This window comes from Heloderma suspectum, chromosome 7 (assembly GCF_057233095.1).
Source record: "Heloderma suspectum isolate Gila_16-S chromosome 7, 16-S_ref, whole genome shotgun sequence".
NCBI classification, from domain to species: Eukaryota; Metazoa; Chordata; class Lepidosauria; order Squamata; family Helodermatidae; genus Heloderma; species Heloderma suspectum.
The window spans coordinates 76,250,147-76,276,912 of record NC_139464.1 but is presented as its reverse complement, the minus strand read 5'-3'; the positions used below and the strand labels follow the sequence as shown (position 1 = coordinate 76,276,912).

Sequence of the window (26,766 nt, the reverse complement as noted above, 5' to 3'; positions counted from 1 at the left end):
TTTCCAGCTGGCAGATCTGCTCAAGCCATCAAGATCTTCTGGCTGAGAAGGCCTCTGTTTCGAGAGAGTGTTTATTCATGATTAGAGAGCCACTAGTAGTCTCTGGCTTCCCAGCTTAAATATCCATAGCTGATGAAGGACTGCACCAGATATGTCATCTGGAGAGAGTTCCATATCAAGCAGGATGATGGAACCCTCCCGGCCAGATCTATTCAGGAGTACTCATGCTTCTCATGTGTAAATGTTTGTCCACCTGTGATTTTTTTTAATGTTGCGTTATCCACAGATCCCTGTCTGACCCTCCGTGATACCCTCTGTGACAAGATTTGTGGTAGACATCAAATCCGTCTGTATCATTTGGCATTTGTTCTGTGCATACTATGATATTTGTTTCTGCATATCTTCTCCATGCCAAAAATAATGCCAATAGTGAGTCTGTTGCTGATGTTCCCCACAGTTGTTGATGCCACTGCAGAGTAGATAATGAGTAGTATCTTCCTTCATCTGGCACAAAAGCTGCAAAGACCACAGAGGTGAAACTGACAAGTCTCACCTGTGCAGGAGAGGGAAGTCACTTCCACAGATAAGGGGGATGTCAGTTTCATTTCTATAGTGTGGATTTGCTGCAGAGGTGAGGAATGAAAGTCTTGTCAGTTCAGTCCCCTTCTCTTTGCAGCCTTTGCATCCAGTTCCTGGAGCTTAAGCAAGGTCTGGCACATTAGTAGTCCTAGCTCTGAATATTGCAGGGTGGAGGGTAAGGAACTGAAACCTCTCCAGTAGAGTCAAGAGAATCCTCTTCGCTATAGGTTGTGTATGTGACAGAGAAACTCTTTGTCAGTTTCACATTGAAAGGACTCTTTTTTTTACTGCTTTGCAGAGATGAGTGGAATGACTGTCTTCTGGGCTTCAGCCGCCTTTTCTTTGAAGCCTTTGTTCACCTTGGTGTGTGTGTGTGTGTGTGTGTGTGTGTGTGAGAGAGAGAGAGAGAGAGAGAGAGAGAGAGAATTAAGCAAGATGTAGTGCATCCAACCACTGCTTTCCCTCCCCCCACAACCACCGGGTGCAAAAATTGGAACATCCAGCCACCAATTTATTTTTTTACTTATTTATTGCCCTTATGGGAGATTGAGATGGTACCACCAGTCCATTAAGAAATAAGACAAATTAAGTCTTCACCAGGAAAAAAAAAAAGGGAGTAAAAATAATATTTTGTGCAGCACAAACATTAAAGTGGCTTGTGTGTCAAACTCTCACAACTCAACGAGGTGGCTCCAGGATTGCAGGAGTTCATGTCAGAGCTGCCATTCTACTAGCAAAACCTCCACAGGACATTACAGAACGTAACAGTCTCAAGGGATGTCGAGATGTGCACTGCTGACAGATCGGAAGTAGGAACAAACCAAAACCAATCACAAATTACAGGAAAAGAGGAGGGGAAGGTATGACACAATCCTTTGAGGAAGCAAATAGGAGGAAAAATGTATAAGTGCACAAAGACATCTGAAGGAGCCACAGGGGATACATACATAAGGTTCACTAGTCCTGGTGCAGGTAAATATCCATTGTTTCTCAGAGCCAAACTACATGTTACATGAAAGACATAGCTAGCAGCACCTGGGGGGGAAAAGAGCTCCTATTAGTGCCAGTGGGGCTTATTTTCTAAGCCTTATAGCTGCTACAGGAGGAGGATTACTGGTAAAATCATGGCTGGGAAGGGAAGTGTTAAACCTCCCCTCCCTGCAAGGGAGTTCCCAATAAAAGTCAGACCTGCTCCCCAAACTGGAAAAAAAGGGGAAGAAAGACAAAACTACTACATTAGACATAGCCAGGGTAATATGTAGGTTGGCTACCATACTCCTGCACTGTATGGAACATTCCTAGGATGCATCCTAGCATCTGGGCAATGAGGACACACACATAAAGATGCTGTATCTTGCTATGGAAGTTGGATCTATTAATGCCTCTTAGCCATATTAAGTAGGAATGGTGCCTCCATGCTCAAATCCTATACGTCTCTGATTATCATGTAATGTGGCATTCACAGCCTTGCCCTGCTTGTGATCATTCTTTGACAGTGATGACCACTGTTAGAAGCTAAGTGCTTAGCTAGCTAGAGCTTGGCATAATCCAGTACTGTATTGCTTATGTTTGTTCCATACTTAATCAAGCCTACCTTTTCCTTATAAAATTCATTATTTGGAGCTCACAGTGGCCATATAAACATTCCTGTTAAAGTTTCCTTCTTCACTATCCCATTCTTGACATATTGTACATATTTTCATTCTTAGATTGTTAAAATATATAGTAGGTGCGTTGCATTTCAGTGGCCCAGTCTGATGTAGCAGATAGAGTGTTGAACTAAGACAAGGGAGACTTGGGCAGAACTCCCCCCCCCCCCGCCACTCAACTGAGTGGCCAAATCCCAATCTTCCAGAAGAGGTTGAGTTGTGGTACCAAATAAAGTTAGTCAAATGTGCTGCTATTCACAGCCACAACCTTGTACATCCAGGAGCAAAGCCAAGTGCAATAGCACCTCAGACTGTACAGCACACCTGATCCTTCAGGGGTTCTGCAGCCCCTTCTGGAGCCATCAAAATGGTTAGCATAGTCTAGTGGTTTGAGTGGGGCCTCACTGCACTGCCTAGGATGTAAAATACAAAACTGAATTGCCGTGATCTTCATGGGAGACAATATTTGAGGGTGAATCAAAAGAAACCAATCAAATGCATGGGGGTGCGATCTTAGAAGTACAGCCTCTCTCTGTACTACTGACAATGAACCTCTTTTGCCTTCGGCAGTAGCTCTGCTTGCCCGTCTGTGCTGTGGCCAGGTGCTTACTTGCTAAATTATCTATCCATGATCTGACAGTTTAATTATGGCAGCAAAGACTACTGGAAATGAAAAGAATCAATTTCTGATTATGGTTTGTAATGAAGCTCAGCAGGGGCCCAATTTCTTTCTTCTTTTCCCCTGCTCATATAACAATTGATGATAACAATGTGACCATGTCAATTCTGTGCTAAAGGTTTGGCTCTTATTCAGCTAAGATGCAGTCAAAGGTGCTCTTGGGTCACTGGTCAAAGAAGAAGAATGCTGCTGTTTGGCTGGTTGCATGAGCAGAGAAATGGCCTCTCCTGGATGAATTTAAAGTTATTGACTTCTTTTATAAGCAACTACAGTATAAAAAATTAAAATAAAAACAAAATAGAACCTAGCAGCAGTGCCAAGGTTAAAATACTGGACCAGATTTAAAACAGAAATGGAAAAACTAAAATGCCTGGGAAAATAAAAAGATCTTCACCTGATGCTGAAAATAGCACAAGGTAGGCACCAGGCAAGCCTTTCTGGGAAGCTCCTTCCACAACCGAGTTGCCACAGCAGAGAAGGCCCTCTTCAAAGCAGCCAACCACCTAACTTCCTTTGGTGGGGGCTCCTGAAGAAGGACTGCTGAAGATGATCTTAGGGTTCAGTTAGGTATATATGGGAGGAGACAATCCTTCAGGTAACCTAGCCCCAAGCCATTTAGGGCTTTGAATGTTAATACCATGTTAATAATGGTTGCTCCTTTGCTGGCCAAAGAACCAGCATGGTTCTCTGACAAACATAGGAGGAAACATAGCACATGCTTGGCATGACCGGGGTCCCAGGTTCAATCCCTGGTTCAAAAGGATCAGATAACCAGTTATGGGAAAGATCTCTGCCTGGGATCCTGGAAAGCTGCTTCCAGTCAGTGTAGACAATACTGAGCTTGATGGACAAATAGTCTGACTATGTTCCTAGAAACTCTACAGTCATCTGCCCACGTGGGTACCCCTGGTGTGGTTAGCATTCTTGTAGATGACACATTTCCCAGGCAGAGGTCTTTGTGAGAGCAACTGCAGAGTTTCTAGAGGAGGTCTACACATGTAACATGTTCAGACACTTCCATAGGGCTCTAGCCATAATAATCACTACTGGAAATGTAATGTGTGAATTGATTCTGTCAGGTGTTTTTGAACCACTTTTCATGAAGGGGAAGTGGACTCTAAATATTTCAAGTGTTTTCTGTTCTCTCTCACCAGGATTGGGAGTTCCCACATTTTATGGGTGATGTTGATGTAAATCTTCCCGGCTTGCCTGCTGCACACTTCCAGTTTAGGCTGCCATATTTCAAAAAGATCTTTAAGGAGGAGTATCACATACATATAACAGGTATGTAACATTCTTTGGCATCCCCTTTTTTATTTTAAGTCTGAGTAAAATAGATAATTAATTATTCTAAAGTGGCACAGCCCAGAATCCTCAATGACTTCATTCTGCATAGTTTGGGCTAGTTCTCCACAAACAGCAGAGGAGGTGGCAAAACTTTTCCTGGACTATACCATTTCACATTGCACGGGGTGGTGGTGAGGGTCCACAACTTCAATACAACCTGAAAATTTGCATGCCAGGTTGACAGCTTGGCTAGAATCCATCTCTCACACTTGCAGTTTTGTATGGGTTGGGGAGGGGAGGGGCAGATGGAGCAGTTTATGGGAGACAATTCAGTCATGTAATCCCTTGCCTGCAGTCTGAAATGGTACCATCCAGGAATCTAGTTTTGTTGTACCATATGCTGTTCTATGTAGATCAGGCCTTCCAGAACACCTCTAAGATGTTAGTCTTTGAGATCCACTGGTTATAGCATTACAGATTTATTCACCTGCCATGTGATTTGTGGTCATATCTGCTCTGGACTTCCCATTTCTTGTCATTTTGGAAAGGCTGCCTGAAAGATATCAGCTCTTTGACTAGAAGCAGAATTAAAGATGTAGTGGTTCTTGGCATTCAAGAGGAAGAGAATGTCCTGTTAACAACTAGATCAAAAAGCTGTTCCTAATATTAAGGACAATCTGAATTTCCAAAGGGCTTTGGAGCTGAAAAATTGGCATTCTGAGGACCAAACTAGACATGTATGACATTTATAGTGTGAGTGCAATTAATGTGCATATTTTTTGCTATGTAAATAGGAGGCATGGGGAAGTCTGAACAGCATTAGGACTGGGGTGGGGGAAAGGGGAAGCTTAACTCCCAATGGCGCCAATGGGAGCTTACCTTGAGATTCAAATGGCACCTTCAGAGAGGGGTTCTGTGTCTTGGCAGTTGCTGAATCTATGAGAAACGGCGGAAATATAGAAAAAATGGGAGAAACATTTTGAAAAGCCTTTCATTTCGTTTTTATCATTTATTTCTCATAGGAGGGATTTGTGTAATGAATCAGAGACATGGTATTGCATTGCTTAGCAAATTGATGCATACTGCTATGTCCATATAAAGGGGGGGGGGCTCTTGGAGTGCTCTGAAAGTGGCAAAAATCAAAAACTGTCCAACTGAAGCATACAGTAATGGGAAGCTTAGGAGAAGCCACCTCTTTTTCATTGCTTATAAAATTGTGTGTGTGTGTGTGTGTGTGTGTGTAACCTTGGCATGTCTGATGCCCTTGGGGAGTAATAGAACTCTCCTTAATGTCCTGCCCTTTGGATGGAAACTGTCAAAGTTACAAGGAAGAGAATACAGGAAGGGGCTCCACTGAGAGCAATGGGAAGCTTGGAAGATGTCACTTGCTTATAAAATGGAGACCCTTTGTCCAGTCTGTCTACAGCTCAGCAGAACTGATGCTTGTGGGGAGTAGTGCAACACCTGAAATTTTCATGCCACTTGGATGGAAAACTCCAAAGTTATAGGCAATGGAAGACAGGGTGGCTCTCCATTGTCATCAATATAGAAACAAAAAACCAAAATCAATGAGAAAATAACAAAGGGGGGGGGGATGAAATGAATGAAACTGTCAGATATGTAACAAAATTATTCCCCTATCCCCAGATGAACATCTCTAATTTTCACGCTTGAAAAAGGAAAGATATTGGCGGTGGAAGAAAGCTTCCAGGTCCACTTGAAAGATGTTTAAATGAACCCTCCTCATGCGCTGAGGGAGGTTCACAGTGACCAGCCATGTCCCTTCTGCATTAATGCCATTCACATCCTCCAGTATTTGACCTCAGTTGGAATGGGCCCTACACACAAAAGGGAGTTCTGGGCCCTTCCTGCTGAGAAGGCCTACATGCATACATCATTATAGAGCAGGGCCCATTCTCATTCAGGCTAAACATGCAGTTGCCAGGGAGTATGGCCAGCCAGCGTGGCACACAGAGGGCTGGCTGGTGTGTCAGTATGGAGGGGACATGGCTATCTGGAGGGCTCCCACTTCCCCCTTATGCATTGGGTGAATTTGTGATGGGGATCACGTGCAAACCCCACCCCCACCCCATGTGTAGTAGGAGCTGGAACAGCAGATGGCTACATGAAATATTGATGAAAATTGATAGCGCAAGCTATGGCATATTATTGATCGAAAGAGCAAGGACAATTTAGCATTTCCTGGCAAAAGCCGTAATCAAAAGGAAATGGGAGGAGCTGATTGACCATTTGGATATGAAGGAAATCCCATCGACAGAGATAAATGATTACAACAGTTGGAAGGCCTTCTTTATTTTCATTGCAGCGCTGCTTAAAAGCAGACTGCCCATGGTTGGGTACTGCCTGTACACTGCATTTTCCCTCTCCCAGATGTTATAAATGGATGGGGATATTTTTGTGAAGAGCATAATTTCATTGGAGAATGGGCACATGAATAGGGGTTGTGGAATATATTTTTTCTTCCAGCTCAGAATTAATAAGTTCTATTTATTAGACTTACTAGACAAATCAGTCTATTTGAATGCATGTCACATCATGAGAGTTGCAAGAGCTTGCTTTATCTCAGCCCTGTGCCATTTCTAGGAGAATCATAAAGAGCATCAAGTCAGCATGAGAAACTTCCTCTGGGTGGGCTTTGCCTGGACCATCTGTTCTTAAACCAACGCTAGGTTTTGTGCTCTGTTCATAAACTTTGGAACTTTCTAAGCTGTTTGTGTTGCTTGCAGGGAATATTGTCCAAATCTAGAGTTTAGGTGGGAGGAAAAATCCCAGAAATGATTCAGATGACAGTGTTTTAGATTCTTTGAAAATGATGCTCTCTTTATATGAAGCATCTGTGATTGTTTATCAGTCAGTTCAGTGCAAAATTAATGATATAGCTATGAAATGTGCTCTCAGACCATGAATGCATTAGAACATTTGGCAATGGGAAATGGGTAGGGCTTAGCAGATTAAAAGAAAAATACTGAACAACAGATAGCAACACAATTTATCAGTGGTCCTTATCATGTGTTTCCCACCTCCCTTTTGCCAAAACTGCAGCTTCCGCTCATGATACACATGGACTAGCCTATGGGCTTTATACATCATACATGCTCTGAAGTATTTTATTGTCCCAGAACCACAGCCGCACAAAGGCCAAATCAAATTGCCTTTATAAGACATTTTAGGAGGACATTACTTGCTGTTACTCGATATCCTGGTGTTGCCAGTAATTTGGCTCCCTTCTTCTTTGTTTGTGATGCTTTTCAGACCATTGGCAGAAAATTAGTACACTGAACACTGACAGAACTGTTTTGTTAGATCATTCCCCTCCAGGAGAAATCTCTTTGGGTAAATAATTGCTTTTTATATGCCCCTTTCATGAAGGTTAGCAAAGCCTAGTTTACCAGATGTTCTCCCCTTGAATCTGAACTTGTGGGTAGATGGGGGGGGGGAGAAATGAAGAGATGACACAAATAGATTTGGGATAAAACAGGGCCATATTTATTGTCATATCTGCAAAGGAAGCACCGGCGGGCACACGGTAAACAAATCAATCATGACAGGTATCAAGTGAGGCATTCGTTGTTTGGGGCAAGGTGTCAACCATTGCCCCCTGCAGACATACCCAGTTCTGGGCTGGGAGACCTTCCCCTGTCAACCACCCTCGAACTACAGAACCCGAGTGGGTGGGGGAGGGTTGGCCTCAAAGGTAAGCCATATCTCCCAACTGGGGCCACAAAACCCAGAGCTGAAAGCCTTGGGCCTTACCAGTCACCTGAAATGGTGCCTACGAATGCTCACCTGTCCTCTTCCCAAGCGGAGTGCCTGCCCGGAGCCGCCAATACAGTTATGTGACTGGATGAAAGTACAAATTGGATAATACCAATTTACAAACGTTACTCCCTATCCCACTTGCAGTGTGAAGTAGGCAAAAAGCCTGTAGTCCGGCCAATCTGGCTAAGAGCCAAAATTCCTACTCAGACCCCAATAGGGTGACCAGTACAACCGACACTCTCTGTTGGACAGGAGAGAGGGAGCTCGAGAAGCAGGAATGAGGAGGTAAGCGGGGGGATGACGCGGCCTAAATAGCAGCCAGTTCGCCCTGCCCCAACAGTGATGCAAAGAGCATTGAAGGATTGCAGTTTTGAAGAGCCAATGGCCTTCAACCTTGTCCTGTCCCGTCCCCCCCGCAACATCCCCCCCCACAGCCAGGAAAGCCAGGCGTGGGGTGAGGGCACTTTCGGATGGATGGTGGGGAGAAATGACGAGATGACACAAATAGATTTGGGATAAATCAGGGCCATATTTATTGTCATATTACAATCTGCGAAGGAAGCACCGGCGGGCACGTGGTAAACAAATCAATCATGACAGGTATCGAGTGAGGCATTCGTTGTCTGGGGCGAGGCATCAACCATCGCCCCCTGCAGACATACCCAGTTCTGGGCTTGGAGACCTTCCCCTGTCACCCCCCCTCGAGCCATGGAACCCAAGTGGGTGAGGAGGATCAGCCTCAGAGGTAAGCTGTATCTCCCGAATGGGGCCACAAAACCCAGAGCCGAAAGCCTCGGGCCTTACCAGTCACCTGAAATGGTGCTAACGAATGCTCACCTGTCCTCTTTCCAAGTGGAGTGCCTGCCCAGAGCTGCCACAGGAGGGTGAGAAGCCTCTGTTTACTTGCCCCCCCACCTGTGCAGTAAAAACTCCATAATGCCCCTTCGCAGATCATCCAAAAGGACATCATTGCCTAGGTCAGTGAGATGAACACCGTCTGCTCTGTAGAGCATCCCCCGGGCAGGAGAAATGTCAGGGTGGATGATAGTCCAATTTCCCTGTTTGATTAGAAAGTTCCCGATTTCCATGTTGACCTTCTTATGGGCCCTATCCATGGCACGAGGATCCAAGCCATCCCTCCATGCCACTCGAGGTAGAAGGCTGGACCAAATGATGGCGATCCCAGGCCAGCAACGCCGAATCAGCTGCAAATCCTCCCAACCTTGAAGAATCAGGGCCTTGCCCTTCAGCAGGCCCAAATTGTTCCCCCTAAGCGCAGAACCAGAATCTGCGGGGGAACCTTCACTATCCCTTGCTGGAATATCGTGGGCAGGAGGTCCTCCCAATGCATGCCGCGTCTGCCCAACCACTGAATGGTGGCATGCCGGCTGAACCCCAGCTGGGATCGGCAACTGGAGGAGGCCCTCCGACCAGCCCAGAAAACCATGCTGTGCCCGCAGATGAGCACCCGCACTGGTTCACTCGCACTCCAGCCATCTATAAGAACAAGAGACAAGCATGTGAACGCCAGTGTCCTCACACCCTTAAAGGCCCGGCAGTGGCCTCACATAGGCCTGATATGCCTTGGAGCGCCACCTGCCGACAGACTGCACTTTGTTCGATGTGAACCCCAAAGACATGGGCATGGAAGCGGCCCCAATCTGGAAGGAATGCATGCCAAAATGAAGTGCTCCCAAACCCAACGCCCTTAGGGCCGGCTGTGTGACTGCCCAAAATTGATATTTGGTCAGGGGGGAGGAGAGGAGTCGCTATGGCAGAAAAGGGGACTGGGGAGACTCCCCTGAACCTTGAGAAAAGTCCCCAAGGCGGTGACCGGACAAAGGTCCGGCACAGGGGCTGGAAACAGCGACACACTAACACCCCTCCCAGCCTGGTCGGTCGTAGACTTCCTTAGCTGAATAAGGGCCACCTGCTGAGAAAATTGCGAGTCACTAAACTGCAAAGCCCATCCTGACAGGTCACCCCTAGGTGACACTAGCAATTCGGAAATCCTAAACGCTCCAAAGGATGCTTTAAGTGCCGCGGCATGAAACAAAGTGGCCTCGTGAGAAGGCCGCAGACCCCATAAACCCAGCAATATATCTGGCGACAGAGGGCGTCTGGGGTTGGGAGGCACCGGGGACCCCCTAGACCAACCCTAGAGCACCCGCTTGACCCGGAAGTCAGCGGTGTTGTCAGCCACACCCTTTATTTTAGACCAGAAGGCAAGTGCAGCAAGCCTGCCCCCGATGGTCCAGGCAGAGAGACCCCGCCTGTGGGCATCAACACAAAGCTGAAGTAAATGATCAACTGGAATTGGCCAGAACTGCGGCAGATGTGCTGCCACCTGGAAGGTAAAGAACTCCCTACCTGCTCTGGCGTAAGAAGTTCTTGTGCTAGGGGCTAAGGACTGCAGGATAACCTGTTCTGCCTCTTCCAGCCAACCTCCCAAAGAGCGGCTGGCATGGCGTCTGGCATAGCCTGCGCCCCGGGGGCCAGTTCTCAGAAATGCTGCACCTGGTTACATGACAGTGCATCAGCCATGGCATTGTCCAGCCCGGGAATGTGCCGTCTGTGGAATAAAATATTACACTGAAGGCACCGCAAGGTGAATGCCCGGACCAAAGCCATGACTCTATTGGTGTGAGATGACAAAGAATTAATGACCTGAATGGTGGCCTGATTGTCATACTACAAATGCACTACAGAATTAGAGAGCTGGGCCGCCCACAGATGCACAGCGACATATATTGGGAAGAGTTCTAAAAAGGTAAGGTTCTTTCCCACACCTTGATCTAGCCAATCAGCCGGCCACCATTCATAGCACCAGCGGTCATGAAACACAACCCCAAAGCCCAGGGCCCCAGAAGCGTCAGAGTGTAACTGCAGTTCCACTTCCAATAATAACTCACGCCTCCAGAAGGAAACGCCACTGAAAGTGTTGAGGAAATGCGGCCAAACCGAGAGATCACCCTTCACGGCGGACGATACCCATATACGATGGTGTGGCAAACGCAGGCCCCACATAGCATTACAAAGGCGTCTAAGGAAGGCCCTGCCAGGGGCTATTACCCAACAGGCAAAGGTGACCAACTACTTCTTGCAGGGCAAGCAGCGTGACCTTCTTAGAATGCAGCATGTGCAGGATCCTGTATTTTAGGGCCTGTAGTTTGTCAGCCAGGACCCTACAAAGCTGCTTTACAGAGTCCAGTTCAATGCCCCAAAACTTCATAGTGGGGGAAGGGCCCTCAGTCTTTTCCTCCACCAAAGGTACACCCAGCTCATCAGCTAGGGCGGAAAATTCCCACATTAGCTGTGCGCACTGGGGGGGTGCCGGGTGGGCCCACAGAAATCATCAAGGTAATGCACAACACAATGGCAACCAACTCTATCAATCAAGGCCCATTCCAAGAAAAAACTGAACTTTTTGAACATAGCACAGGACACCGAACATCCTATGGGTAGGGCTCTGTCAACATAAAACTGTCCTAAAAAACTGAATCCCAGAAGGTCAAAGTCATCGGGGCAAATCAGCAGGAGGCGAAATATGGATTTAGTATCGCATTTCCCCATGAGGGCCCCAGGGCTGTGTCAGAGGATGTGTAGGTGTTTGGGGATGGCATCATTCACCGATCCGCCCTTGGGGAAGGTTGTGGATCAGCCTGTATTCACCCACTGCCTTCTTTGCTACTATGCCCAAAGGAGAGACCCTGAGGTCGGGGAAAGAGAGGGAGTCGAACGGGCCAATGGCCCTCCCCGCAGCCACCTCCTTATCGATCTTTTATCTGACTAACTGTTCAAAAGCTGCGATAGATTTTTGATTCGGGAAATTTGTGCCTGGCGCGGGCCAAGAAACGGAATCCTGAAACCCTGAGAAAATCCCTCCTCCAAATAATGGGCATCGTCCTGGGGCGGGTATCGCTTCAAGAGGCGCTGCAAGGGCCCCAACTTAATTGGACTGGGCCCCTTTGGGCGGAGGTTGTGGGCCACCGCCAGACTTTCTGCCACCCTGCCATTCTCGATTTAAGCCCCACGGACCTTTGGCCTTTGGGCAGCCAATGAAGGCATGTTGTCCCCCACATGCATGGTGAAATCTGCATGGATTCTTGTAGTGGACTCCCTTGGAGCTGAACTCCCAGCAGAGTGTACGGTGTTGAACCACCTGCCCTGCCCTAGCTTTAGGAGCTGAGGCCGGTGTCTGCTTAGATATAATGTGTCCACTGTCAGACCGATCTCCGAAACCCGGCCTGGCAGGTGTCATAAACTGCAGCCAAAGATCCTGGTCCTTGGCATCCCAGCACAATGTGGGGTCGAATGCAGCCCGCATACAAAAAGATACATCATAGGCCAGCCAAGCTCTGCCCTCATATTCAGTGTTGGCCCTGTATATGATATCAAAATACTTGGTGATGACACAACGACGTTTTGGGTGCTTCTGCTGTATGACACCCATATAAATTAAGAAACCAGGCAGCCAACTGGCCCAAGTGCGGTACACCTTCCTATGCCTGACCCTCTCCTGATCCCTGTCACCAGATTTCTGCCCATCCTTTGTTTCAGATTCTCGAAATAACAGGGAGAAGACATCCACAAATTCTCCCTTTAGTATTTTTTCCCTGGTGGCCGGCAATAGGTGGTAACCCAGCGGGGTAGATGTTCCACCAGTCAGGATTGCTCCTTTATCCACATGGGCATGGGGATTGCCATCACTCGCCCCGAGCACAGCAGAGCCCTCTCCCATTGGGCTGCGCCTCATGGCGGTGCAAGCGGCAGTGGTGGGTGAGGCATGTTGAGGAGCCTCCCCGTTGCTGGATACACAAGGCTCAGAAGCCGGAGGGGCTGTGGGTGCTTCCCCCGCCTCCACCCTGCCCGTGGAGTCTGGAACTGGACCAAGGGCACCGATAGGCTGGGTTGACACCGGGACAGCAGCCACCTGAGCAGTCCCGAATGGTGCGGTACAGCCCTGGGCAGGGTGCATGGATCCCAGGCCAAAACTGTGTGGCGGTACACCCAGTAGAGGGAACCCTGGAATACCCCCCCGTGGGGCTGTGGAATGGCCAACTCATCCCTGCCATAAAGGGGAGCCACCCGCATGGCGGAACCTGGCCCCAACCAGTCGGTGGTGCCATCCCCCTGGGTTCCAAAACCTCCCCTGAGCCAGAACTAGTTGCAGCATCAGGAATCTGGCTTCAATCAAGGACAGCCGGAGCTGGTGTAGTGGAGGCTGGTGACGTACGCACGGGTGGGGGTTGCCTCAGAAGTGAACACCCGGAAACTGAGACCATTGCGGATGCTGCTTGTCCAGAAGCAGCCCGTTGAGAAGCCTCGATGGCTTCCAGACTCTCTGAAATAGATAGCAACAAATCTATATGGGCTTGCCCTCTAGTCACCCTTGAACCCGAATTCTGGGGAACCTGCCTGGCAGGGGTATTTAATGTGGGGATACCCATGTCCCTCTCTGCAGCCTTGAGCCTAGATAGGATGAGGGCCACGTCAGGATCCTCATCTTCGGATGAGGAAGAATTGGCCCTAGGAAAATGGCGCTTAGCCAGAGGGCAAGTTGCTTTGCCCTTGCCTTTTCGACCCCCTAGACCCTTTTTGGGAGGCATCACTGCATATTAGAACTGCAGTTCCCTCCCCCGCTCTTTTTTAAAATGTATCTATCTACTTATTATTATTTATTATTATTATTATTATTATTATTATTATAAAACTTATTTTCACTTTCCTCCCTTCTCCCCTGCTGTAATCGGCCTCCGGGGACCCAGAAGACACCACATGCCATGTCGGAGTGGGGTTTCTGTTTTTTTGGTAATCCAAACGGTGCCACAGGCCTAAAGGTGGCATTATTAGGCCTATCCCTTACTGGGCCAGAAGGCTAAAGTGGGTAGTTGTGCCCTGGGAGTGCTGGAGGCTGCTTGGCAGTGCAGGAAAACTCCCCCCATGTTCCCCTAAGGAGGCAAAGCAGGGGCAGCCACCGGCACGGTTTGTGCCTCAACAAGCTGCTCAGAGGGGCGACAACGAGTCCCACCAATTCCTGCATGGGCAGCCAGGCACCACTGCCCCAGCTGCGAAGAACTGCAGCCCGGGGCTGATCCAGGGCACAGGAAACCTCCCCCCCCTGCACAGGTGAAGGCCCTAGTGGGCAGCCGCAGCAATCCACAGCCCTAAAGGAAAGGAGGGGAAGCAGGAAACTCCCCCTTTCTCCTAGTGAGCACGACGAAGGCTGACCTGGTCAGCCAGGCAATGCCACTGACAGCCACAGCGATCAGCGGCCCTAAAAGCAGGCAGGGTGCATGGGAAAATCACCTCCCTACAAAATGCGTGGCGCTCCCCCCCCCCGGAGGTTGGGGCGGGAAAAAAACTGGCAGGACCAGTGCGCAGCGCTGGAGGCAGCAACCCCCCCACCCGAATCAGGAAATAAACAGGCGGGTCAGGGGCGCAGGAACACTCCCTCCCCCCACTCAGGCCTGATTTGTTGTTGTTGTTGTTCAGTCGTTCAGTCGTGTCCGACTCTTCGTGACCCCATGGACCATAGCACGCCAGGCCTTCCTGACCTGCGCACTCTCCCAGGGTGTGCTCAGGTTCATATTCATTGCATCGGTGATGCTATCTAGCCATCTCATCCTCTGCCGTCCCCTTCTCCTTTTGCCTTCAGTCTTTCCCAGCATCAGGGTCTTTTCCAGAGAGTTTTCTCTTCGCATTAGGTGGCCAAAATATTTGAGCTTCAGCTTCAGTATCTGTCCTTCCAATGAGCACTCAGGGTTAGGCTTCAGCAGGCCTGATTAGGGGCAGAAAAAGAAAGAACCCAGAACCGCAGCTGCTGTCGCTGCCACGTCCGGAGCAGCCTCTCGGCTGGGATCACCGCCGCTGCACGCGCCACTGCTTCCTTCGACCTCTCCTATCCTTGAGCTGGTTCGTCGGCTGTCTGTTGCCGCCGCCACCGAGGGAGCTTCCTTCCTCCTTAAATTCCAGCTCGTGAAGCAGGAATGAGGAGGTAAGGGGGGGCAGCACGGCCTAAATAGTGGCCGGTTCGCCCTGCCTCAGTAGTGATGCAAAGAGCGAAGGCCAATGGCCTTCGACCTTATCCCGTTCTCCCCCCCCGCAACAGCCCCCCCTCCCCGCAGCCAGGCAAGCCAGGCATGGGGTGAGGGCGCTTGTCAGTATACTCCAGCAAACCAGATTTTTTTAATCATGTTTGGGAGCCTGTTTGGGAGTCTGTTTTGTACTGGACCCCAGATGATTCAGATTCAGTTTGAAATGGATCCAAACCCTTGCACCAGGGGCTTGAGAAACTTCATGTAGTCCCAACCAGAATTAACCATTCCAGAGCATAGTTTGGATCTATTTACTATGCACTCCCTTCTCCCCCAAATCATGTCTAGAAATTTACCTATTTACACTGGTATTTTTTTCTAGAACATCCTTCCCTGCTTGAATTTTTACCTCTAGACCTACTGTATTTCAGAATCTCTCAGAATCATTTTGGATCCATTGGTTCTCTTTACATCACTCCATATGGTGTGAGGCCCACCCCTTCTTCCAGAATGAGTGCAAGCTTTTTGCCCTTTGCACAGAGACTGAGTATGATCAATCTGTGAAAGGAATGACACATTTGCATCTTCCAGGTACCAGGCATTTTGTACCAATCAGACTGATACATGTGATACCTGATGGGCTGCAAATATAGGACCATATAAACATGTACTGCCTGTAATATGCTTGGGAGAATGCCCATTTTATCCTATTTCAACTGTTAAACCTTCCCCATTAACGGACATTAAATCAATGGAACCCTGAGCACCACATATGTTAATAGTGCACTTATGGGGTGATGTGCCATAGAACAGAACCCCTGGTTTATTGAAAGCTTCAGCTACGTCATCCTTTTAAACTTACAATTGATATATGGAGAATGGAGCCACATGGCTGGAGAAACTCAGCACAAATTGCTCTAATACATTGTCCAGCAGGTCTCTATCAAGACCAGCACGACAGAAACATCAGCAGTATTGATGCCCTAATATATGCCATTATTCTTTTATGCTTCGGGGAGCATCTCCCATGCTTCAAACACAGTCCTAACTTCTTCTACTTACAATTCCTTTGTTCCATGGAGTTCCTAATGTGTGTTTTAGTCCATGTTAAATAAATACATACATACATACGTGTGTGTGTGTCTCCTTTTGGTTCTTTCTTTTATCTGTGTACATAGAGAGAGCTTGCATTTTTGCATCTGCTTTATTCATCTGGATTTCCCTTGACAGATGGCTCATTGCATTCTTTCCTAGGCAGCAGTTTATGTAAATACACAGGGTAGCCTAGTTTCCATGGTGCCCATGGAGATTTGTAGGACTTAAAAGGAAGTTTAGTTATCCAGTCTCCAACTGTTTCCTTGTTAAAATACGTTTAGGCACTAGATGGGATTCTTTAAAATCTATTTATTATATACGCACACTGGAGATCCACCTAGTTATGTCCATTTAGTTAGGATTCAAACACTAAAGATAATATACAGTCACTCAGTGGGAAATTGAGTGTTATAGAATCGCAGAATTATTGGTTGTGAAGGATCAGAAAGTAATTTACAGTCTGATCCTGCATGTATTTATTTTGCTCAAGTACATTACATAAGATTACAGCTAGGGCTAGTATGTTCTCATTTGGACATTTTCGGAATAAAAGGGGTATGGAGACAGCTAAAACGTTCCTCAAAATATTTACCCTTTTTCAGGATGTTTTTCAGGATGTACTTCAGTAGTCCTCTTGCCAGTGGCTTGTTGGTGACATTAGGGTTGTTGCCCGCAGTGTCAGTAACGGGCTAGGTGAACACTCTTCCCCTTTCTTATCCTCCTCCTAAAGAATTGTCATGACCCTTTTTTTCAGCCCATATTACATCTGTGAAGTTGGAGGGCACATTTTGCCTCGACCACAAATAAAACCTTAGCCAAACACTTTACAGGGAGGCCAGACCCTTCATGTAAATAATTGTTAACAGGTTTGACTACATGATGTTCTATCATCCAGCTTGTCCAAAATGTTGCTTGGTATCTGGGGCCGAATTGGGGTACATGAGAAGCTCAGGTTACTTTCTGTCTCAGCAAAGTTCTAGCTCTCAGAGTTTTAAAGCAAGAGCAGGCAATAACTGCCATATTCTTTCTCTCAAGAGAACAGGTCTCTATGCTCCTCATGGCTTACAGTCCTGGTACCCTAGTACCGTCAGGTGACAGCAGTACATTAGACAGAAGAGTGACCCAAACTTATAGCCAGCAGGAGAGGAGCCGAGGGAAGCAGCAGAGTAATTCTGAAGTAACAACACAGTGGACTGGATCCTGGATCTGCCTTCTGGAAATGGAAGTACTCTGCTCATAAAAGGGCTCTGCCTGATTTGGGGGGACCCCTCCCTGTGAACCAAAGCTTACCCCATTCAGCAGGGTCTCCCAATCCACTGTGTAGCACCAAGGAGCTGCCAAGGGGAGGAGGGGTGGAGAAGTCCACTTCTGCCAACCCAGTTACATGTGCCTAAATCTGGATCCAACCCAGTGTTCTTCACTGCTGGTCCTCTGACCGCCAAAATTCTGGAAAACTTCCAATAGCAGGCACAGAGTAAAGTGTGTATGAGATATACTATAGCATTCTTTATTATCCATGCATATGTAGTATCCTTGTTGCCAGTTTATTTAGGGATTTTTCATACATAACATCAAACTTCTGTTACAAGACTGACACGTAACAGAAGAGCAGTTTATTACAAAACTACATGGTAAATAAGTTTGAAAAGGGATAGCTCAGTGGCCAAGCACATGCATTGCATGCAGAAGGTCACAGCTTCAGTCCCTAGCATCTCCAGTTAAAATAGGATTAGGTAGAAATTGACAGGAAAGACATTGTCTAACTGAGAACTTGGACAGCCACTGCCAGTCAAAGTAGACAATACGAGGCTAGATGGACAAATACTAATCTCTATGAGGCAGCTTCTATGTTCCCATAAAGTATGTGCAAATGTTGGTGATAGTCATATAGTCATCCAGACTAAAATAGATATGGTGGAGATCAATATGTACCATGCCAGAAATGTCTACAGAACTAGAAATGAAGCTTAGTAACATAAACCCAAATGATTTAGGTAATGAAGCCATCTCTGAAAAGGATTTCGCTGGTGGTTGTCATCTGCATAGAGAGGCTGATAGCTACAGCTAAAGTAGAGGATGTGTATCTGGATTCAGTACAAGCACTCTAGTTACAGGGATGTCTCTGGGACCCTGCAGGCAAAAATAGAAAGGTCAGAGGTAAAAACAAAGCAATGCAAGCAGAGCAGTTGTTACAGAAGTCTCTGAGGAATTACTGTTTGGTTCATCTGTGTACAGTATGTGTGTCTGCAAAGATGCTAGTAAAGCACTTGAAAACAGCAAAGTGCTTTCTGGTGGTACAGAAGCATTTGATGCTCTTTGCAATTGGGGTAACTGAGATGAGAGCGCTGAAGAGCAGAATTTTGAAGTAGTGCTATGCTGAAACCCTACCTGCCCTTTCACAACCTCTTCATTTCCCTGCGAAAGAGGCAGTTGTTGTTTTTGCCTCGTTTGTTGGGATATTGAGAATTTCGGAGAAATTTCTCTGAGTGCAGGGCTTCAGTGCTTACCTGACTGTACGGAGGTGGCTGGGGGTTCGTATGTGCTCTTTATTTTACCATTCCCTGTCCCGCATTCTGTCCTTAGAGTCTCTCCAGCTGCTTGAGTGTCTTGCAAAGCCCCCTAGAGAGCTTAGCCAGGACTCCCTCCCTTGGGGCTTCCCTGTGCTGCTGCCTGCTGGGTGCCTGAAAGCTGAGTGAGGAGTTACTGTTATTTTTCTTGTTATTTTTCTTCTTGTTGTTATCCAAAGGACTTTTAACAACAAAGCAAAACAAAAATGCCTCTCTCAGCTTTCAGGCAGCAGCACAGGGAAGCCCCAAGGGAGGAGTCCTGACTAAGTCCTCCAGGGGGCTTTCCAAGAAGCTCAAGCAGCCGGAGAAACCACAAGGACAGAATAAGGGGGGAATAGTAAAAGGAAGAGCACCTCTTCCACCACCTCCTTCTAGTAAGGTAAGCACTGAAGCCTTGAACCCTAAGAAATTTCTCAGAAATTCTCACCTGTTCCCACAATTTTGGGGCGCAGTTTCTTTTCACCCCTCCTCCCAACGAATGGTCAAAAACAAATAGGTCAAAAAATTTGGCACAGTGCTATTTTGAACATCAGCTCCTGGAAAGATAGATAAACTGAGAATTGTTACTGAATTTGGGTCTTTTGCTCCAGGGATAAGAAAGGCGTGTAGGGTTTACTCAGCTCTCAGAGGCTTTTCCTACAGAAAATATCTCTTCCTGGGATGTCCAGCCCTGCCTGTGCTCATCATGATAGTCCCCATAGCCACGTCTCCAAGGAGAGTCCAAAAATGCTGATAGTTGTGTTGTTCCATATCAACAAACCAGTTCTAGCACTTTTCATCTCCACCATGAGCAGGTCATTTCTAAGGCTAATGGGTCTTAATTTGCCCATTCAAGACCAAGCCCCCGCCCCCCGCCCAAATATTTTGCATTACAACAGGAAACAATATATTGTTCCTGGTCTGAGGAGAGTGGCAGATGCTATCAGCATCTCTGCTAATAAAAAAAGTGGCAATGCTGCATTTCTGGGAGCCCTGACTCCACTACGCGGCTGTTCATAAGTATAGAGAAGACAAAAGCCCATCATGATATTAAAACATCCCTATCTGTGCTCCTCCACACACCCCAATTTGTGCTTTGAGGAACCTGTGAGGAACAGGTTCTCTTTGGATAACTACTACTCTTTGGATAACTACTGCTGCTGCCTAGCTCAAGTGGTGAGCTAGGCAGCAAAGATTCAGGAAAAAATGAGATGATTCAGGAAGGGCTTTGTGCAGCAGTAGCTTTTGAGGGAATATTCAAAGACATGGCAATGGAATAGAGAAGGGAAACTTATTCCCAGCTTGTCCAAAGGCAGGAGTCAAGCTGGTTGCACACCTGGATCCAGGAGAAAATAGGATGGTCTCAGCTTAGCACTCATCAAGCCAGGTTTATCAACTCATACCTGGAGCAATGAGAAAAGAAGCACACAGATGAAGAGGCTTAATTGTCCAAGCTATATCTGATAAGGAACTGAACTATAACAGTTGGCTAGCACAACTGTGATATGGGCCCCAACAACAATTACTGCAAATTTCTATAGTCTCTTGCTTGATTGCGAAAGGCCACAGCCTCTTGTGCTCCTGAATCTGTTCCGTAAACCCAGCCTTCAGCACAATACTAATTCTGAATGGATGAGTGATCAGTAATGACTCATGAGTAACTTGTAAGATGGCTCATCAGAAGCAGCCTTTACTTTTCAGAAAGGATTTTTGTGTAACTATTTTTAAATTCCTGAAAAGGCTGCTCTTTCAGCTTATTGATCTATACTGCATCTCCTAGTGGTTTAATCTACAGGTAACCTACAAATGACTGTATGAATTCAATTTGTCGTACTACTGGGCTTGCATTCCCCAATGATTTATTACAAGGCTAGACTTCATTCTGGAACTGTAAAACTTACACAGTCACAAATCTGACTATACTAAGAATTTTAATTAAAAGTTCATTGTACAAATTAATTGAAAAGGCTCTCCTTATTTTTCTGAGAGATACTGCCTGTACCATTTCATTTGCCATCCTTGTAAACAGGACTTGTCCAATGATGATCTTTTCTGTATTTTTTTTTTTCTGCTACAGGCAAATGGTTTAACTATGGAATCATATTCTTTGTACTAATCTTGGATCTGAACATGTGGAAGAATCAAATATTTTACAAACCACATGAATACGGTCAGTATATTGGTCCGGGGCAAAAGATCTTCACTGTGGAAGATTCAGAAAGCTTAAAGGCCCTCAACAGAACCAAATTGTCTTGGGAATGGCGGTCAAACAACACTAACCCTTTGACCAACAGGACCTATGCCGAAGGGGACATGTTTCTGCACAGCCGCTACATTGGCGCAAGCCTAGATGTCAAATGCCTGGCCTTCATTCCATGTTTACTGGCTTTCGCTTTGTTTGGGTTCTTCATCTGGTTCTTTGGACGATTTCAGAAAACTGATCAAGGCATGGAGAATCTTGACAAGTCATACACACGCATGAAAAGGAAATCACCCTCAGATGTGGGCATGACACGAGAGAACACGCAGGTTTTAGCAGAAGAGCCTTTAAGCTTTGAAGACCCACATCTGATATCCATCAAGTCAGACTTGAGTGAGATTGTCTTTAATTCTTCCCTCCTAACATCCGAAAACCTTAGCTCACATTTAAATGAACAGCCAAGTCCACTGCAACCAATAAGGGAGCCCTCCGTATCAAACAGTAATCCTTTAACCTAGTAATATCCCTCTCAGAAGCATTGAAACAAGAAATGATCGTGAGATTTCATTGTTCCTTTTTTGTAAGTTACAGTTTACATAGTCTTTAGAACAAGAAACACATACAACCTATACCCCAACGGTGCTCAATATGCTTTTTTTCTATGACTTTGTTTTCTATTTATATTATAATAACCTGTGCCTATTGGATTATATAAAACATTCCTTTATAGATTGCTTCTAAAAATTGCAATGGTGTACTAGATGACTATTTGCAGATATAAATGCTACTTCGGTGGTGCCTTGAAACATTAAATTATCTAACTCAAGCATGTAGAAGAAATATGAAGCTGTCCTTTTCAACTATTTTGAATGGGTGTTTCCTTTTAAATGGAGGGATTTAGAATTTGGTCAGAAAATGTGTGGTCCACTGGCTGAACACGATAAGTCTCACTCCAGACCCTCTTTTCCCCATCCCTTCTAGAGCCTGGATGATAGACACTTTGCAGCAGTAAAGCAAACTCTTTTTGGGGGGAGCGATGGAAAACTGTGGAGGGTCTGGTGCAACATACAGACTGTACATTGTCTACCCCTGATTTAGAACCTCACTGGATGGATGTGTCATCAACACAAGAATGAATGTTAATGGTCAATGTTTCTGCGATAAGCAATGTTTCTAATAAGCAGTGGCAGTCTGACTTTAATTTACTGTGCTATAGAGGTGATGACTTTGACAGCTGGACTTCAGAGAAGCATGTTGATTACTTTTTAATTTTATTGGCTAGCTTCCAGACAAAAATACAGATTCGTAATACTGTAACATCAGAGTGATAATGTAGCATGGGTCACTGCTCAGGAGCATGTGACTTTCTCCACATGTAATTGCAATTAGCTGATAATACCTAATTACCTTTTTTCCATAATTAGAGATAAATTGCTACATGATTAAAAAATCCTGCCCTTCACCTTTTTAGGAGCAAAAGTTAAAATGCAACATTGGTGGAACAGCCAAACTTTCAGCTGAAACTGATACAGTGCCAAAGAACCAATATTGGGAATGTATATAAGGATGACAAAAGGATAACCCCATTTGCAGTGTTTGTTGAATTCTGATTTAAATGGATTTGGGTATATCAGCATGGGAGTTGTGCAATGCCACTGACAATGGATTCTGGCAATAGGTTGTGATGTGAGGAGTGAGTGAATGCATGAAATAGAATAGCAAATCCTGTGGCGTTGTGTTACACAGAAGAATTAACACTGTGTCTAGTAATAAAAAATAAAACTGAGAAACTAAATCAAAGAGTAATTGTATTTATTTTCTGCTCCGCCTTTTTCAGCTGGAATTTAGGCTGGGGTCAGCTGCATTTTTCAATTGAGCATCTGCAACTCTCATTTGCCAAAAACTTGAGATGCTTCAAATGTTGACCCAAATGCTGCTATAACAATTGTTCTTTCGCAGCCATCTCCTGATGCTTGTTTTGATCTGCCTGTTTCTGTTTTGTTCAAATTGGCTGCATGCTAAAATTAGCATGCATAATTGAACTATGCATTTGTTACCTCTCTCTTGAGAGCTAAGTTTAATAAACATTCAGCAACGGATAAGCGAATGGCTGGAGCCAATCTTTGCTGAAATACATTTTTATATTTCATTCGTACTTTGATAGGCCTGCATATTTGCTGCAGCATATGAGCTTGAAATTCTGCCATAATGTCCTTGCAACACTGATGTAATGTTGGAGCTGGTAAATGATGCATTGGTGGTACGATAGATTTGCTCCATTCTAAGCACTTCTTTGCTAGCACAGGAAGTCTGGGCATCAGGCTGTTGGAATCATAAATATTACTGGCTGTTGGAAGAAGAAGAAAAGCTCAGAGCCATCAGGATCTGTAATACCAAAGCCCATCCCACTTTGCCTACAGAATATTTAATATTTTATCAAGAGAAACTTCTAATCACTCTGAATTTTTATCCCTTAGAAATGGTAGCTCTCATTAGTGTTTGGTAAGTGGAAACTTGTTCAAGCTGTAAAAAATAGAAATTACATTTGATAGTGAATGCCCACTACTTAAGAAGCTTATTAGAACATGGAGATTTTGCTTTTGCCATGTAGTAGATGATTATATTTGTTTTCCATCTACAAGCTGTTTAGGGGTGCATTTGGAAGAAAGGCACACGTGTGGCCAATTTGTTTTTGCCAAAGCACATTTTTCTTTACTGAACCCTAAAATACTAACATCCTTTTGTGACCCACTTCCTTTTATTAGGGGGGGGGGATTGATTTAATTACAGTGTAAAGAGAAAATGAAAGACTCACTTGAGCCTTGCTGCCTACATGATTACATGACCCCAAGGCAATTATTAAGCAACAGACCCACAGTAAGAATAAATTCCATGACCTTAGATCAAGCTAAAACTTTCAAAGCCATCACAGGATGAGCACATAGAAGTCTAGTAGTAATGAGAACATCTAGTAATCCTGAGATTTTCCTGGAGTTTGCAAATTAATAGTAAAAAGGAATCTTTAGTATGTAGAAGAAGACTTCCAGAACTTATCTACAGCTGCTGTAGATAAGTTAAGCGACTTAACTTATCTAAGCTGTAACTTAACTGTTAAGCTGTAACTTAACTACAGCTGTTAAGCTGTAGTTAAGCGACTAACACGTCATTTTTCTGTTAATGTTACTGACAAGAAGAGCTTCAAGCAGGAGCCCCATGATGCAGGCACTAAACGGATCTGAACACAGATGTGCTTCCTCAATTGAAATGGTTGCAGCATCATTTGTCAGCTGGGGAGCTCTGCATGGGTACTGGAGTTTATATTGCTTACAAGAAATTGACAGATTTAGACCAGGCTTGCAAACATTGTGACTTGCAGCCCAAACATAGTCAACAGACACTTAATGGCAGTCCAGCAACTTTGATAAATGTCCTGGTTTTGCTGTTTGCCTAGGACTGCAGAAGTTGGAATGTGGGACTGAAGGACTTAAGCACACTTCAGTCCACGGCTCTTGTGCCCTTCAGCACAAGGCTCCTGGGTTGAAGTACAATAATACACATTTTCTCTCTCTCTCTCTCTCTCTCTCTCTCTCTCTCTCTCTCTCTGTCATCTCTATCCTCTCCCCCCCCCTCAATGAATATAATTGGAAATGCAGCAAGCCACAACCAGATGTTAAAATCCAATAGAAGATGTAAAAACACCTAAGCAAGTAGTCAACATGCTGGTATACATGGGCAAATAAAGCCAGTTGGGCACCACTCCAGCTTCTTTAAAGCAGAGAATTCCAAAGATGAGGTGCCACAATTGAGGAGACTTCCTCTCTGGCCACTTCCAGACTGACTTTCAATGACGGGGCACTCAAAGGAGGGCGTCCAGTAATTCCTATAAGGTTCAGGAGCAGGCTCTTGTGATGGGCTGCATTGAGCTTTGTAGGTCCCAAGTTGAGCAGATCCAACAACAAACAAACAAAAGGACCATCATAAACAAAGGACCATCATCCAGTGAGCCTATTCATATGGGTTCAGGGATCACACATACACAACCATTTCCAGCATAATTTTTTTTCAGAACAGAAAACATCTCCCTCCTTCCTTCCTTCCTTCCTTCCCTCCATCACACACATCTTGTGAGGCAGGAGTGGGAAGGATCACTGTTCACAAAAGAAAGAGGCCAGTTTGCAAGATCGCAGGGCGATTAATATGCCACTGTGGCTTGCTAATCGCCCTACGTGTGCCATAGCATGTTTTAGGGTTCTGGGTTGGCTTGTTAACCATGGCAACAAGCCACCCTTGCTGGGTTTGCACAACACCGGAACCTACACTGCCAAGGGTAATCATGCTAATCCCCCTGACATGCAACTGGCATGCATGGCAGGGAAGATAAGCCACTGTGGCTTATTTCCCCCACCATGGTCATGTGAACAGACTCCCTGTGAATGAGGAGTCGCGCTTTTCTTTGGCTGGTAACAACAGCAGTAGTACTACTGCTCCTATTTTACACTCAGGATACAATCCTGAGGAGTCATTTCTTAAACACGGGATTTGATCCAACACAAAAGGTTCAGCCTGCCATTGAACACACATAACAAATGCTGCCCAACTAGCCCTCGTGCTATAACTGGAAGTTTTAAGCGAATGGCTTATCAGTCACAGACTGGCCTCTGCATTCCACAGTTGCCCAACATGGGCTACGTTTACTGTTCCATCGAGAAATACCTGTGAATGACCTATCAAAGGGGTGTGATTAAAGCAGGGGTCAAAACCTCAGGTCTGTGGGCCAAATCTGACCCTCCTGGGGTCCCAATATGGCCCTCTGGGGTTTCTCAGTTGCCCACACCCCTTTTCTCTGGCCCCACCCCCTTTTTCTTGACCACAAATTGTTTGGCGGTTTCCTGGCTTTTGTGCAGTTTTTTTTCTCTATTTTAAAATGTTGGAACTAAAAGGTGTAGTTACTAGCTAAATTATGCTGGTATTTTTTGCCCCCCCACCCCGCGATGCCTTTTGCCCCCAGCCCCTTTTGACTTTGTCCCACTGGAATGCAGCCCCTGAGAATTTCTCTGAAATTGAACTTGGCTTTTGGTTGAAAGAGGTTCCCTCCCCTGGATTAAGGCCTAGTCCTCAGAGCCAGCTCCAGGTCTGAGGAGGCACTTGACCTGGGGCCCTCTGGAGAGCCCTTACATGTTGGTGGGCTGCTTCATGTCAGTGGGAAGCCTCTCCCCCTTCTCCTGTTTCTTTCTCCTGAACACAGGGCCACAGGCTTACTGGAGGAAGAGGAGGAGAGAAGTACATGGACAGAAGTGGTGCTTCTCTGATGGGTGCTGGGCGGCCGCCATTGCTATTGCTCACAATGTCTGCTGTCACTCCGGGGCACTGTGGACTATTACTATGGTGGCCCAGTGACAGCAGCAGCAGCAATAGTAGGGCTTTGCTAGCTGCCAAAGATGCCACCTGCTGTCACTGGGCTTGCTAGTCCCTACTGAGGTGGTAAAACGTCAATGTCTGTGCTGTACCACTTCAGACTGCAGGTGGGTACTCACATGATCGACTCTCCTGCATACTAAAAAAAAAAAATGTTGTACACAGAAAACTAACATGTCGGGGGAAAGGCTAGGCTATAATCCTACTCCCTGATATCTACTTTTCTTTTCTGTGGAGGAGCATCCAATCATATGACTATTCCCATCTGCAGTCTGAAGATATAAGTCTGAAACATGGTGGAATTCTTTGTTCAAGAAGGCAAGTCTATTCTCTTAGAATAATAATCCTGAGAATAATAATCACCTTTAATGGTCTTGACTGCATGCAGAAACTCGTAGCAAGAAGGGGGAAAAAGTATTATATTGATTGCCCACCTTTCCTCTGAAGGAACTTGGGGCAATGTACATGGCCACTCTTTCTGTCTTCACAACAACCCTGA

At 45.9% G+C, this 26,766-nt stretch overlaps 1 protein-coding gene across 1 annotated transcript in view; it reads left to right on the top strand.

Moving 5' to 3' along the window:
• The window catches only part of TMEM117 (transmembrane protein 117), a 325,750-nt gene extending 303,130 nt beyond the window's left edge, over positions 1-22,620 (top strand). Inside the window, exons 7-8 of the mRNA XM_084810666.1 lie at positions 4,062-4,191; positions 20,730-22,620. Coding sequence (XP_084666792.1) covers positions 4,062-4,191; positions 20,730-21,370 — 771 coding nt within the window. The 3' untranslated portion in view covers positions 21,371-22,620. The remainder of the gene's footprint in view (positions 1-4,061; positions 4,192-20,729) is intronic.
• Positions 22,621-26,766: the final 4,146 nt, after the last annotated feature.